This window comes from Trypanosoma theileri, assembly GCF_002087225.1.
Source record: "Trypanosoma theileri isolate Edinburgh chromosome Unknown TM35_Tth_29_V1, whole genome shotgun sequence".
NCBI classification, from domain to species: domain Eukaryota; phylum Euglenozoa; class Kinetoplastea; order Trypanosomatida; family Trypanosomatidae; genus Trypanosoma; species Trypanosoma theileri.
Genome location: NW_021639871.1, coordinates 316,887 through 330,015, shown reverse-complemented (window position 1 = coordinate 330,015; position 13,129 = coordinate 316,887). Strand labels below are relative to the sequence as shown.

The window sequence follows — 13,129 nt, the reverse complement described above, 5'->3', positions numbered from 1 at the left end:
ATATATATATATATATATATATATATATCTGTATGTATGTAGAGATAAACAATACATGGAATCTTCTTCTTCAATGTTTAACGGGGTATATTGGCTTCTATTCAATTGTATTATTTTATTGTTTTTTTTTTTTTCTTCTTCCTGAAACATTTGTATAGGAAAAGAGAAGAAAGTTATCTATATCTATCTATATATATAAGCAGAGAAAAATGATGTATTTGAGGGTTACTGGCTCAGCCACTGCTGCTATTAAAGAAGAAGTAACAAACGCCCTCCTCCATACATTTAAACCACCTCTATTCAAACAATCAGAAGAAAAAGAACAATTACCGTTATTTCATGTTCTTATGGAGTCCAATAATGCCCCCCTCACCTCACCAGGAGAAACCCCATATGATTATCGCTTTATATGGACTGAAAAGAGTACCATTGATGAAGTTATCACAGATGTGTGGACTCTTATAAAAGATCAAACACATCACTTTACCTCCACACGTGGAGAAAATAAAAATGAACCTCTTACATTCCTTACAGTTGTACGTGATGGTTTAGCTCCCGATGGGGGTCTTTTCAATATGTGCCGTATTCCACAAATGCCTCTTTCCCAACTGGAGTATATCTGCACAACGTCAATCCTTACATACATGGAAGTGGCGCAGTGTGTGTTGGAGCGTCTGGTGGACAGAAGTGTGGAGCCACAACAACTGCAAAGAGTCCTCACAGAGGCTTATGATTCTTCTCGCTGGAGTCAACTCATAGATGTATGTCCCATCACGAAATTGATTTCTAATAATAATAATAGTAATAATAATAATAATAATAATAATAATAATAAGAATAAGAATGCGGGGGACTCCTTTTGGAGTGATATGTGGATTTTAGAACTCTATCATGGTCCAACTGCGGCATTTAAAGACTTTGCTTTGCAGTTATTTCCCCGTTATTTCGATCTCGCTGTGCAAGCGGATCATAACAGTGATGAGATGCCATTATATATTATTCTCGCTGCTACTTCTGGGGATACGGGTGTAGCGGCAATTAGTGGATTTGTAAATGCCGGCAGTCCTACACGTGTGATGGTGCTTTATCCACTTCATGGGGTTTCACCCGTTCAGCAAATGCAAATGCTTTCTTATGATAATGGCACTTCTGTGCGTGTATTTGGTGTGGAGGCTGATTTTGATTTTTGTCAACATACAGTAAAGAAACTTTTCTCTGATCGTAACTTAGCAGAAGAACTCTGGTCAAAGGCTCATGTGCGTTTATCATCAGCGAATAGTATTAATTGGGGTCGTTTAATTCCACAAGTGGCGTATTACTTCTGGGCCTATCGTCGACTTGTACAAGAGCAACAAGTACGATATAATGATAAACTGGATATTGTGGTGCCTTGTGGAAACTTTGGTAATATTCTTGCCGCTCTATTTGCAAAGTTAATGGGACTTCCTCTTGGCACACTTGTAGTGGCTTCTAATTGTAATGATGTATTGCATGAGTTTGTGCAAACTGGACATTATGATATTCGTCATCGACATTTAACATTAACGGCATCACCGTCTATTGATATATTAAAAGCTTCTAATGTGGAACGACTTCTTTATCTACTTTCAGATGGAAATACAAACTTTGTGCGGGAACAAATGCAAAGATTAGAGACGGAAAAACACTTTACATTACAAGGAGATGTATTAAAACGTTTGCAAGAAACTTTTTGGTCAGCCCACTGTAGTGAGAAGGAGTGTGCAGCCACTATTAAAGAAGTGTATGAGGCTTCCGGTAGATTGCTGGATCCACACACCGCTGTGGCCGTCTTTGCCGCCAAACAATATCGTCAATTTCAAAGAAAACACAATAACAATAATAATAATAATAATAATAATAATAATAATAATAATAATAACACGATATCATCAGAAGGTCCACCACTTGTTATTGCAAGTACGGCGCATTGGGCGAAATTCCCTGGACCTGTTCTGCATGCACTCCGCGGTGAAGATATGGCCGACTCCACGGCAATGGAAGAAAAAGAAAAAGAAGGCGTCAATCCAGCACGAGCCTGCAGGGCATTGTATGATGCTATTCTCACACGATGCCCTAATGTGACGATTCATCCCGCTTTGAATAGTGCACTTGCAGCCGCAGAAACCAAAGGGAACTCCGCCCGCACGGTTGAGGCGAATATCTCATCTATTAAAGAGGAACTTCTCACATTTGTTTCTACCTTTTGGGGTAAGATGTGAGGAGAGAGGTGGATTGGGATACAAATACTCTTTCCCCTCTGAAACCAGCATCTAATAGCTGGAGGCAAGACATTTTTTTTTTTATTCTTATTTTTCTATTTTTGTATGCAAATTGAAATGAGTGGCATCCGTTAGTGCGAAGATATTGTTTTCTTTCAGTGAAAGGGAACCGAAAAAAATAAAAAATAAAAAGTTTCCTCGTTTGTTTGTTTTTAATTTCTTCCTTTTATGTGAGTATACACACATATAGGTGTGCATTTCCTTTCTCTCTTTTTTTGTTTGCTATTTATCTCTTTCCTGAGGGAGTTAAAAGTCTCTGTAATGATTATTTTCTCCTTGATCTGTGTATTTTACTTCTGAATGGAAGGAGGGAGGCAACACTCTTTCATACATATGTTCATCTTTTTTATTTTTTTATTTTTCTTTTTCTTTCTTTCTTTCTTTTTAACTTTCACTCTCATTCTCAGTCTTCAAAGTGTGAACGGGAGAAAGGAAGGCAACCCACACATATATACACCTACCAAAAGAGGGAGAGGGAAGCACTGTCTCTCTCTCTCTCTCTCTCTCTCTCTCTCTCTCTTTTCTTTCTTTCCATTCTTTCTTTTACTCCTGTTTGTGTTTGTGTGTCTGTTAGACAAAGAGATAGATAGATAGAGAGTGAGAAGGAAAGATGGCAGCTGTATCTGCCCAGTGTAACTCATCCACATCCATGTTGTGGTATCACTTTGTTGCGGTAGATATCACAAACACCTTCCGTACATCATTCGCTACTCATTTGTCTGGTGTGTCGGATCGCCGTGTTTTCGCCTCGACGTTGGCGATTCTCATGCGGCAATGGCGCAGAGAGCGGTGGGATGAGACATTTTTAACAACAACAACAACAACAACAAATCACAGAAGTGGTGTAGGCGAACAAAGAGGAAGAAGACGAGGCGGTGATGATCACACAGAGGCCAAACGGCAACAAGCACAGGAACGCAGTCTAGCCATGTATTATGAATCCATACGTGTGCAGCGACTCATGGATGAGGTTCTGCTCTTCCCACTCCTGGAAGAGAGTGAAGGGGAAGACAAGACACTCTCACGTACACTACGCCGTCGCTGCAGTTTAATTAAAGTTGTGGATGCTGTTTGGAGCGCATCCGCCGCCACTGCCGTTGAGTTTCTTCTTCCCGTTGCTGAATGGCAGGCACCGCAGTACTATCGCCGTGTAAAGCGTCCGGTTTCTGTAGCCTCTCTCTATTGTAGTGTGTGGGATGCGGAGGTGGAGGACTACACCGGCCTTAAGGAACTATTGGTGTTAATGCGCAGTAACTGTGAGTTATACAATGGCCTCGGCAGTCCACTCGTCGTGGCATGTCAGGAACTCGTCAAGATTGGAAATCGCGCGGCGAGAGATGCACAGACGCAGGAAGAACAAAGAGAAGCACAGGAAGGTGGTCTTGTGATCCCACAATCATTATTGCTGGATACACCAAATACAACTGCTGTAGGTGGTGGTAGTGGTAGTGGTGGTGGTGGTTTGGGTATAGGCGGTACATTAGTGATGGCGGATGAGTTGACGAAAATGTTTCCCCCACGGCTTGAGGCTGCAGAGTCTTCTGTTGAAAAACAAGCCTCTACTACTACTAATACTAAGACTACTACTAAGACTACTTCAAACCCCTCTGTGGGGGCTAGTCTAAACCTTCGTGGTATTGGTAATAGTAATAATAGTAATAGTGCAGGTGGGTCGTCCAGACCTGTACTGCGGCTTGTTCCCCAGCAGAACAGACAAGAGAAGAGTGAATCCGGTAGTGTTGGTAGTGTTAGTGTTGGTAGTGTGGATAACGCAAACCGTCCAAGACTACGACTGCGGTTGGCTGTCAACAGTGCTACAGAAGCCACAGAAACAAAACCAGCAGCAACCGCCACCACCACCACCACAACAACAACAACAACAACGGCAACGACAACGACAAGAGTCTCACCAAATGAAGAGGTTCCAGTTAAAAGAGGGAGAGGGAGACCGAAAAAGGTTGAGGAACCAACAAAGGAGAAGAAACATTCATTAAAGGCGGAAACAAATGGTGATGATGATGTTATTCACTGGGTCCGTTGTGATCGCTGTAGAGAGTGGCGTGAGTTGCCAGAGAAACTTACGCCCACTCCTGATTACTGGGAGTGTTCTTTCGCTCAAGCCGAGTGTAAGCCATTAAATGAGAAACAGAAACGTCAGGAGGAGAAGTCTAAAGAGAAGAGTGTAGGGCAGACGCGTGGAAGAAAAAAGAAGAGTAGTCAAGAAGAAATTACTGCTACCACCGATATGAAAAGTCGTAGAGGACGCGGTAGTAGTAGTAATAGTAGCAAGACGACCACAAAACGAGAAAAACAGTTGCGAGCAGACGGAGTCATTGACGATGATGAAGGGGAACAAACACTCCTTCAGAGTTATGTCTCAAAAGTAGAGGCGCAAAAGAAAAAAAAGAAAACATTGCGTGAACCTCCACTAAAGCGACGTCGGGCCGCACGTTCATCTTCGTCTTCTTCTTCCGCCTCTTCCTCATCATCCTCTCAAGACTCTTCAGAGAGTGACAGCAGCAGTAGCAGTAGTAGTGGCAGCAGCAGCAGCAGCAGCAGTTCAGAGGCACCAACACCCCAAAAACCAGTAAAGCGAGGCCGTGGACGACCACCCCTCAAAGCCACAGCAAAAGCGACGAAAACAGTAAAAACGACGAGAAAGAAATCTACCAAAAAACGACACCGTGATGCCAATAGTGATACTTCAGAAGATGAGGGGAGTAGTGATGATGGTGGGCGTGGTCGTTTGGGCAGATCTTCGACTGGTCCCGTGTTGACTGCTGAGATGCTTGATGAGCTTGAAGCCGAGATGGATGAAGTGGAGGCCATTCCGGTTCTCTCTGATAATCCCAAGGAAATTCTTTCAAGACTTCAAAGCATAGAGAAAAAATTGCGGTGATTGGAGAGATAGAAAGAAAAAAAAGGAAATAACAATAACAACGACACGAAAAAAAAAAAAAATTACCTCTTTTCATCCTCTAATGAGAGATGTGCACTCATGAGGGGTTGTTGTTTGTTTGTTTATTTATTTATTTTTGCAGATATCGCTCCTCTTCTATGCATTTATGTGTTTTCTTATGCTTTGGTGAACCCCCTGTTTGTTATTTCTATTTTCCCCGGGTAAAATAGTATTATGTTGTGGAAACAGAAAAAAAAAAAAATTAACTACATATACTTCTCTGTGTCTGTGTCTGTGTCTGTCTGTGTGTTTTGTTTTTGTTTTTGTTTTTTTGAATTTCCCGTCTTCACATTCCCAATGCTACGAAGCACTTGAGAGCTTGGGTTGCTCTGGTAAATACGACCCTATGAGAGAAACCTTCCCTCACGAGGGTGTAACTGCAGCTGTTTGAAGGCACTCGTTATTTGTGTTTTTCTCTCTTGATAAGAGGTCTGGTGGTGCTGTTAGGTTGATCAATATTCCTATGACGGCTCAAAGAAGAGTTTTACAAAAAAAATAAAAAAAAATAAATAAATAAAATTCTTTCTGTAATTCTGGATTTGTTGCTGCCGTCGATGTGATGAGCCATGAATACGTTCACCTCACTGACATATAAGAGCATCAGGCCTCTCCTGTGGTACAACAAATAATGATAAAGGTGCAATATTCACTCAAAGAAAGAAAAAATATATTGAGAGTGAGAGTTGCATTTTATTGATCCTATAGACTAATAGCTGTAAAGTGTGGAACAATTCTGGTTATGTTTGACCCTATTTGGTGTGCTTATTTACTCGCCGGATTTTGATGCAGTTCGGAAGAGAAAAGAAGAGAGATGGTGGTGAATTTGCGTCGCGGTTGTTCCTCTGAATGAGAAGGAAACTCTATTTGTATTTGGATCCTCTTTTGTTTCTTTTTCTGAATTATACCGCTGTTTCTCGTTTGGATAAATGGTTTACTTTAACTTGTTGTTTCTTTTCTTTTGTTTTTTTTGTTTTTTATTTTTTTCTATTGGATACTATATTGTGAACAAAAAAAACAGAGGTATTTGTCATAATCTATTTGTGTTTCCCTCCATATTCTTCTTTTTTTTGTTTTTTGTTTTGAATTACTGACTAGGTCTTCCCGATCTCAACAAAAAAAAAAAAAAGGAAAGGGAGAGAGTGGGGTGGTGAGAGTATAGAAATAGACCCAGGAGGAAGAGTGATGGAATCCATTGGCTCCTCCGTGGCGAATGTAGATCGACACCTCGATGCCATTGAGTACTCACTCGGGAGGATGCAGCGGCATTCCAGAAGGCCCATCACACCATTTAACTTAATTACATCACGCAATAATCCCACTGAAAAGGCGAGACAGAGTAGTCATTCACAGCCTTGGACAAGAAAGGCATCATCAAGAGATCTAGATAGACAGCTTTCCTCAGCTCATCATACGGGTACAAGTGTGGAAGCAAATGTGGGTAGATCACAACCACAAACAAGTAAAAGTGTAAGTGTAAGAAAAGGCAAGCCACTTGACTTGCGTTCGTGGAAAGGCGGTAGTAGTAGTAGTAGTAGTAGTAGTAGTAATGTCGGCATTGCCCCGTCTGCCGCAATGCCCGCACAACTGCCGCAATGTATTTCGCGTAAATCTAGAAAAGGTGAGAGTAGCGATAAGAAAACGTTAGGTGGTACATATCGTTTCAAAAAATCACCTAAACAACGCAAGTCGATGCCACTTCATCACTCTTTCACATCATTGCTCAGCTCTAGTTCATCTACACTGTTTCAAGATTCATCCCCATCCTCTAGAACCTCATCTTGCTTTTCTCATTCACCCTCAGCATCAGAGAAACTATGTCCCCTATTGGTGTCTACTGTATCAACAGCACTGACATCAGCTAGTATTGCATCCTTCTCATCCATAGAAAACAGCACCGCAGGCGAACTCGCAACACGATGGTTGCAGTGGCGCAAAGCATCGTACGACCTCCTTGCTTCACACTACGAAAAGTGTCACGGATTATTCCTCATCACTAGAAAAAGGGGACATCGCGGTGCTTACACTATAAATGCTCTCGATACTTCAAACGAGGAAAGGCATCAACAGAGAGAAGCAGGACAACCAAACGACAGTAGAGAATACCTTACTACGCCAAGCGAAAGCATTGCTTCGCTAGATTCTATAAGTGAAGATGAGGATACCTTCGAAGTATATAACAACAGCAATATCATTAAAACCAAACAGCACCCTCATAATACACCAAGCAATGTATCATCTCAACGAAATAATACTGTGCAACAGCACCAGAAACAGTACATACAACAGCCTGGAACACCATCAGAAATGAGAAGAGAGGTCATTGCTGCTGTAGAGCGTGAGGCGGCAAAACGCAATCTGGAGACCCGTCAACGCTTAGTGGACAGGGAGGACGCTGAGCGAGATGCTCTGGAGCAGGATGAGGACGATTGCTTCACCCATCTGCTAGAACTAATGGGAAAAGAGGCCATTGTGGTTGCACAGCGTGAGGCGGCAAAACGCAATCTGGAGACCCGTCAACGCTTAGTGGACAGGGAGGAGGCTGAGCGAGATGCTCTGGAGCAGGATGAGGATGAATGCTTCACCCATCTGCTAGAACTAATGGGGGAACATGTCATTGCTGCTGTAAAACGTGAGGCAGCACGTGTGGCAGCCGAATTTGCCGCGCTGCTAGACGCCGAATCTGCTGAACGACACACAATAGAGGCAGAGGTCCTTCGTGCAGCAACTGCCCTCGAGCGAGACCTGCAGCGCAGTTCCCGGAGTGCCATTAACCGCGAGAGACGCCGGCTAGCTGCTGAGGCGACCTCAAGAGCACGTGCTCAGTGTGAATCCGAGACAATTGCCGCTTCGGAGTCGTCTCGGCAACAGAGTGTCATGGAAGAACACCAGAAACAGTACATACAACAGCCTGAAACACCACCAAAACTTGTAAGAGAGGACCTTGCTGCTGTAGAGCGTGAGGCGGCAAAACGCAATCTGGAGACCCGTCAACGCTTAGTGGACAGGGAGGACGCTGAGCGAGATGCTCTGGAGCAGGATGAGGATGAATGCTTCACCCATCTGCTGGAGCTAATGGGAAAAGAGGCCATTGTGGTTGCACGGCGTGAGGCGGCAAAACGCAATCTGGAGACCCGTCAACGCTTAGTGGACAGGGAGGAGGCTAAGCGAGATGCTCTGGAGCAAGATGAGGACGATTGCTTCACCCATCTGCTGGAGCTAATGGGAAAAGAGGCCATTGTGGTTGCACGGCGTGAGGCGGCAAAACGCAATCTGGAGACCCGTCAACGCTTAGTGGACAGGGAGGAGGCTAAGCGAGATGCTCTGGAGCAAGATGAGGATAAATGCTTCACCCGTCTGCTAGAACTAATGGGGGAACATGTCATTGCTGCTGTAAAACGTGAGGCAGCACGTGTGGCAGCCGAATTTGCCGCGCTGCTAGACGCCGAATCTGCTGAACGACACACAATAGAGGCAGAGGTCCTTCGTGCAGCAACTGCCCTCGAGCGAGACCTGCAGCGCAGTTCCCGGAGTGCCATTAACCGCGAGAGACGCCGGCTAGCTGCTGAGGCGACCTCAAGAGCACGTGCTCAGTGTGAATCCGAGACAATTGCCGCTTCGGAGTCGTCTCGGCAACAGAGTGTCATGGAAGAACACCAGAAACAGTACATGCAACAGCCTGAAACACCACCAAAACTTGTAAGAGAGGACCTTGCTGCTTTAGATCCAGTATATTATTGGTCCGATAAACTAAATACTGTTGCTGATATATGTATGAAGTTAGATGGGGTTGCTCAAACGCCCGAGCATAGGAGTGGGGTCCGTTCTGCTCAGACGGAAGCAGCTTACTTTGGTAGTAGTACTATCGCTTCTCCGGTGGCAATAACCACAGCTGCGGCCCCTCCGAACAACACTGCGGAACAGTGGAAGCAGCTCTATTTGCTTTCGGAGACAATACAAACTAATTTCCCTGGGTTGAGTACTACCGTAGTGGCTGTCCAGACTGATATCAAGGAAGAGGAAAATACCGCTCCTCGCATAGGCGTCCCTGTACGATCTAGTCGAACCTCACAGACACTGATGGCATTGCATGTCGCCGTTCAGACAAGTGATGAAATGGCCCAAAATGCCAATTGCGAAGGAACACATGGCGTTCCTACCATCCCCGCTTTCACGTCAGAGAATAATAATAAAGCAAACCTGTTAGCTGAATTAGACTATTGTATTTTCCCTGAAGACGGTAATTCTGAGTTTCAGCAGAAAAGAATGCACCATCAAGTGGAAGAAGAATACCATAAATCCAACGTTGTGGTGAGCAGTTCTTCAAGCTCAGTAAGACCACTCTCATCTCATGGCAGAAAGGCAGGTACTACTGGTATGAAGGCGAAAAAAGAAGTGTGTGTTACAACCGCACACCATGGTTTGGAGTTATTAACGGATGAGCAAGACTCACCAAATGTGGTAGTGCCAATTGAACAGGATACATCTCCTGGAGTTGGGGACGCAAAAAGCATGCATAAGGGACGCTCAAGCAAGAGACGAGGCGGTAGCAACAGTAGTGGTGGAGGTGCTGATGGTATCCCTCTTGCTGCTGATTCTACTACCGCCCCTGGTGCATACTCTGATGAAACGCAATGGCATATGCGTGATAGTTTGAGTTTTGATGAGGATAGACAAGCTGCCTCTTCGCAATGGGGGTTTGATGTGTTTGATACAGGTTTGTATGGTGATGATTATCTACAGGCTGCTGTATTTCGTGAATTGCTACGGGTTGAGATTCGGCACCGGCGTCACGTAGAGCGACATGAAGTGATGGAACGGAATGAGCTCCGGTGGGAGGAGTTGACTCACTTCCGTGTATTAGTGAGGAATATTGCTTCTGCTGCTATTCCCACTTCTTCTTCTTCTCATATTCCAGCTGCAATTCCAGCAGATGCCGAGTGTGTTGTGGCACATGTGGATTCTGCGGAACCCAACACTGCATGCACTGCGGATGATGCATTGCGATGGTCTGCTGCGGATGAGAAGGAGAATATCACACCGAGAACAGAAATCCCGAGACCATTCGCAACGACGGAACGAAAGTCATCCACTGCTTGGTGTGTGGATATGATAGATGGACCTTGTGGGACGCCACCGCACCTCCGTCACCGGCCATGGGCACCAATGCTTACCCGTCGGGCTTCCTGGATCAGGGATGACAAGAACCACAATAACTATAATAACAGCGGCGGAACAAAAACGCCGTCGTTAGTGGGGTCAATAACAAAGAAGAAAGGAAAGAAGGGGAAAGTTGTCTCGTTTTCAAGGAGTCCGGGTACACTTCCATATAGTACTGAGAGTGAAGAAGAGCTACTACTAGAAACTTATGAATATCATCCACATGATATGACTTTATACCAGACGCCTGAGAGTGTTCCCGCTAAAAGAAGTACCAAATCTACGCCTGGTTATGCTCAGCAGTATAAACAGCGTTTAATGCGGCAGCAGAGTGCAGATGGGGTATATGCGAAGGATCCTCTCTACTGTAGGGTAACGACATGTTTTCTGGAATCTGCAGAGTGGCGTTATCAGAAGATGTACGTTGATCAACAGTTATATAGATCGCCATATGTGGAACGACGTAGTGGTAGCGCTCGCAAATGCGCTGACGTCATATGCGAGGAGGTTGGACGAGCACATAGCTCCTGGTAGATGGCTCGACACTGATATTATCATTGTTATATATATATATATATATTATTCCTCTTGTTATATATTATCATATATATATTTGTATTTGAATTGTTACCTCCCTTTATCTCTTTCTTTCTTTTCCTATCTGTTTGATTGTTTACTCTGTGTGCATTTATATAATATCATTGTTATGTGATTCTTTGAAATGGTATGTGTACCTTGTTTTTTTTTTTTCTCTCTCTTTCTCCTTATTTATCTATCTATCTATTTTGTAATAGTATTTATTATTCTAGAGACAGAAAAAGCAAAATGGGTTTATTCGCCAAGAAACGTCATGGGGAGATGATTCCCGCAGATAAGGAAGGTCGCCGCTTCACATGGCGGATTGAAAAGTTCTCCTCCTACTCACCCGGCCACACTCTTGACAGTGACAACGCTGTCTGCTTCACAAAAGCCAAGTTTCACTTCCACATGACTCTCGGCGTGAATGGAGATATTGGACTCTACATCCACTATAAGGCCTCTGGTATTCCAAAGTACTCCTATTACTTCGCCAACAGCGCTGGTATTGCCATGCGGCAGCACACCGCACATACCATCCCATCCAACACGGAACGCTGCGGTCACTGGAACGCCTGTTCACGTGCAGACATGATGGAACTTATCTCTAGAGATGATATACTCCTTGTACACTTCTGCTTTGATGATGACAGCCTCGTCCTGCGCCGCATTCCAGAGGAAAACACAGTGATTGTGACGTGGACAGTACCACAACTATTCAATCAAATGTTAAACCCGTACTCTTCACATGGTTTTCTTAATGAACGCTCTTACTATGTGGTGAGGCTCGAAGTACGCAAAGAAGGAGGTGCCGCAGATGCCATTGGTCCATATGATATTAACAACATTAAAGATCTCGTCTTCTTCATCTTCTCTCGCAAGGGTGAGATTCCCCAACACAGTATTGAGTTATTTGATGAGAACAACAACAGTATTGCAAAACTGGAGAAACGTGAAGAAAAAGGTGCCCAAACACTGGTGGTGCCAAAGGATGTTGTGATGAATGCAGTGGGGCCTAATGGGGCACTGCGAGTGCAGGTGGAAATGCATTCCGGCGGCAATCCATTGAATGTACTGAATGCCCTCAGTGGACAACAACAGAAGGAACAGCCAGTGGAGGATGAGTTAACCAAAACCGTCCAGATAGGTGATAAGAAGGAGGAGTATCTCGCAATGAATGGAGATGACTAAAAGGAATGTCATGTGTAGGAGGAAAAAAAAAAATCCATTTGAAATGAGGCAATATTAATAATAATCAATGTTAGTAATAATAATAATAATAATAATAATAATAATAGTAATAGTAATAATAATAGTGCTGGCGTTGGTGGAAAGTACTACAAAGATCCAAAGCAAAACAAAACGAAAAAAGAGAGAATGGGAAACAAGGGAATTTGATAGCAAAAGAAAAGAAGAAAAAACAAAACAAAAGGGTTTTCTCTGGGAAAATGATGCCAATATAAGTGAGAGAGTATATTTGGTAGAAATCGCACTAAGAGGGAATTTCATATATGTGCGTACAACATCCATATTTGGGTAGAGTTTTTTTTTATCTCTGCATAATCCGTTTCTGTAGAGATAATGGTATTACCATAAAAATATATATTTAATTTTTTTTTTTCATTGTTTGTAGAGAGGGATTACTGTTTATTTGCAATTGCTAGTTTTACTATTATTATTTGCCTATTATGATTATGGCAAGCCATTTCCGTTTATGTGATTGACGTTGTTATTAGTATTACTAGTACTGTTATTATTATTGCTTCATTTCTTTTGAATAAAAGGACAACAAAAAAACAAAACAAAAGAAAAGAGAAAGAAACCAATAACATCAGAAAGAGGGGATGTGTGTGTGTGTGTGTGTGTGTTTGTTTGTGAATGAAAGAAAAGAATTGGAAAAAAAAAAAAAAACCATATATCTATATATTGAGAATTCGCCTGGGTTTCTTTATGGTGTGGGATATTGTAGAAGGAGAAGGGTGGGATTTCTGTTTTGTCTCCAGTATACATCTCATCCTGTTTATTGCTTTCTCTCTATGTACGTCTGTGTGTGTATGTGTGCGTTTTTTTTATTATTATTATTATTATTATTATTATTATTATTATTATTATTATTATGTCTATTTACCTTTGTTTA

At 43.0% G+C, this 13,129-nt stretch overlaps 4 protein-coding genes across 4 annotated transcripts; all 4 read left to right on the top strand.

Moving 5' to 3' along the window:
• Positions 1-209: 209 nt before the first annotated feature.
• On the top strand, positions 210-2,240 carry TM35_000292240 (threonine synthase; the record flags this gene model as incomplete). Its single annotated transcript, XM_029028381.1, has 1 exon — positions 210-2,240. One exon carries the CDS (start codon positions 210-212, stop codon positions 2,238-2,240), a length of 2,031 nt encoding a protein of 676 aa, XP_028880408.1.
• Positions 2,241-2,910: 670 nt separating this feature from the next.
• TM35_000292230 (uncharacterized protein) lies at positions 2,911-5,199 on the top strand (the record flags this gene model as incomplete). The annotated part of the gene is made up of 1 exon (XM_029028380.1): positions 2,911-5,199. One exon carries the CDS (start codon positions 2,911-2,913, stop codon positions 5,197-5,199), a length of 2,289 nt encoding a protein of 762 aa, XP_028880407.1.
• A 1,242-nt stretch (positions 5,200-6,441) lies between these two features.
• Positions 6,442-10,950, top strand: TM35_000292220 (uncharacterized protein; the record flags this gene model as incomplete). Its single annotated transcript, XM_029028379.1, has 1 exon — positions 6,442-10,950. The coding sequence occupies one exon, from the start codon at positions 6,442-6,444 to the stop codon at positions 10,948-10,950; it is 4,509 nt and encodes a 1,502-aa protein (XP_028880406.1).
• Positions 10,951-11,241: 291 nt separating this feature from the next.
• On the top strand, positions 11,242-12,183 carry TM35_000292210 (uncharacterized protein; the record flags this gene model as incomplete). Its single annotated transcript, XM_029028378.1, has 1 exon — positions 11,242-12,183. The coding sequence occupies one exon, from the start codon at positions 11,242-11,244 to the stop codon at positions 12,181-12,183; it is 942 nt and encodes a 313-aa protein (XP_028880405.1).
• Between the last annotated feature and the right edge of the window lie 946 nt (positions 12,184-13,129).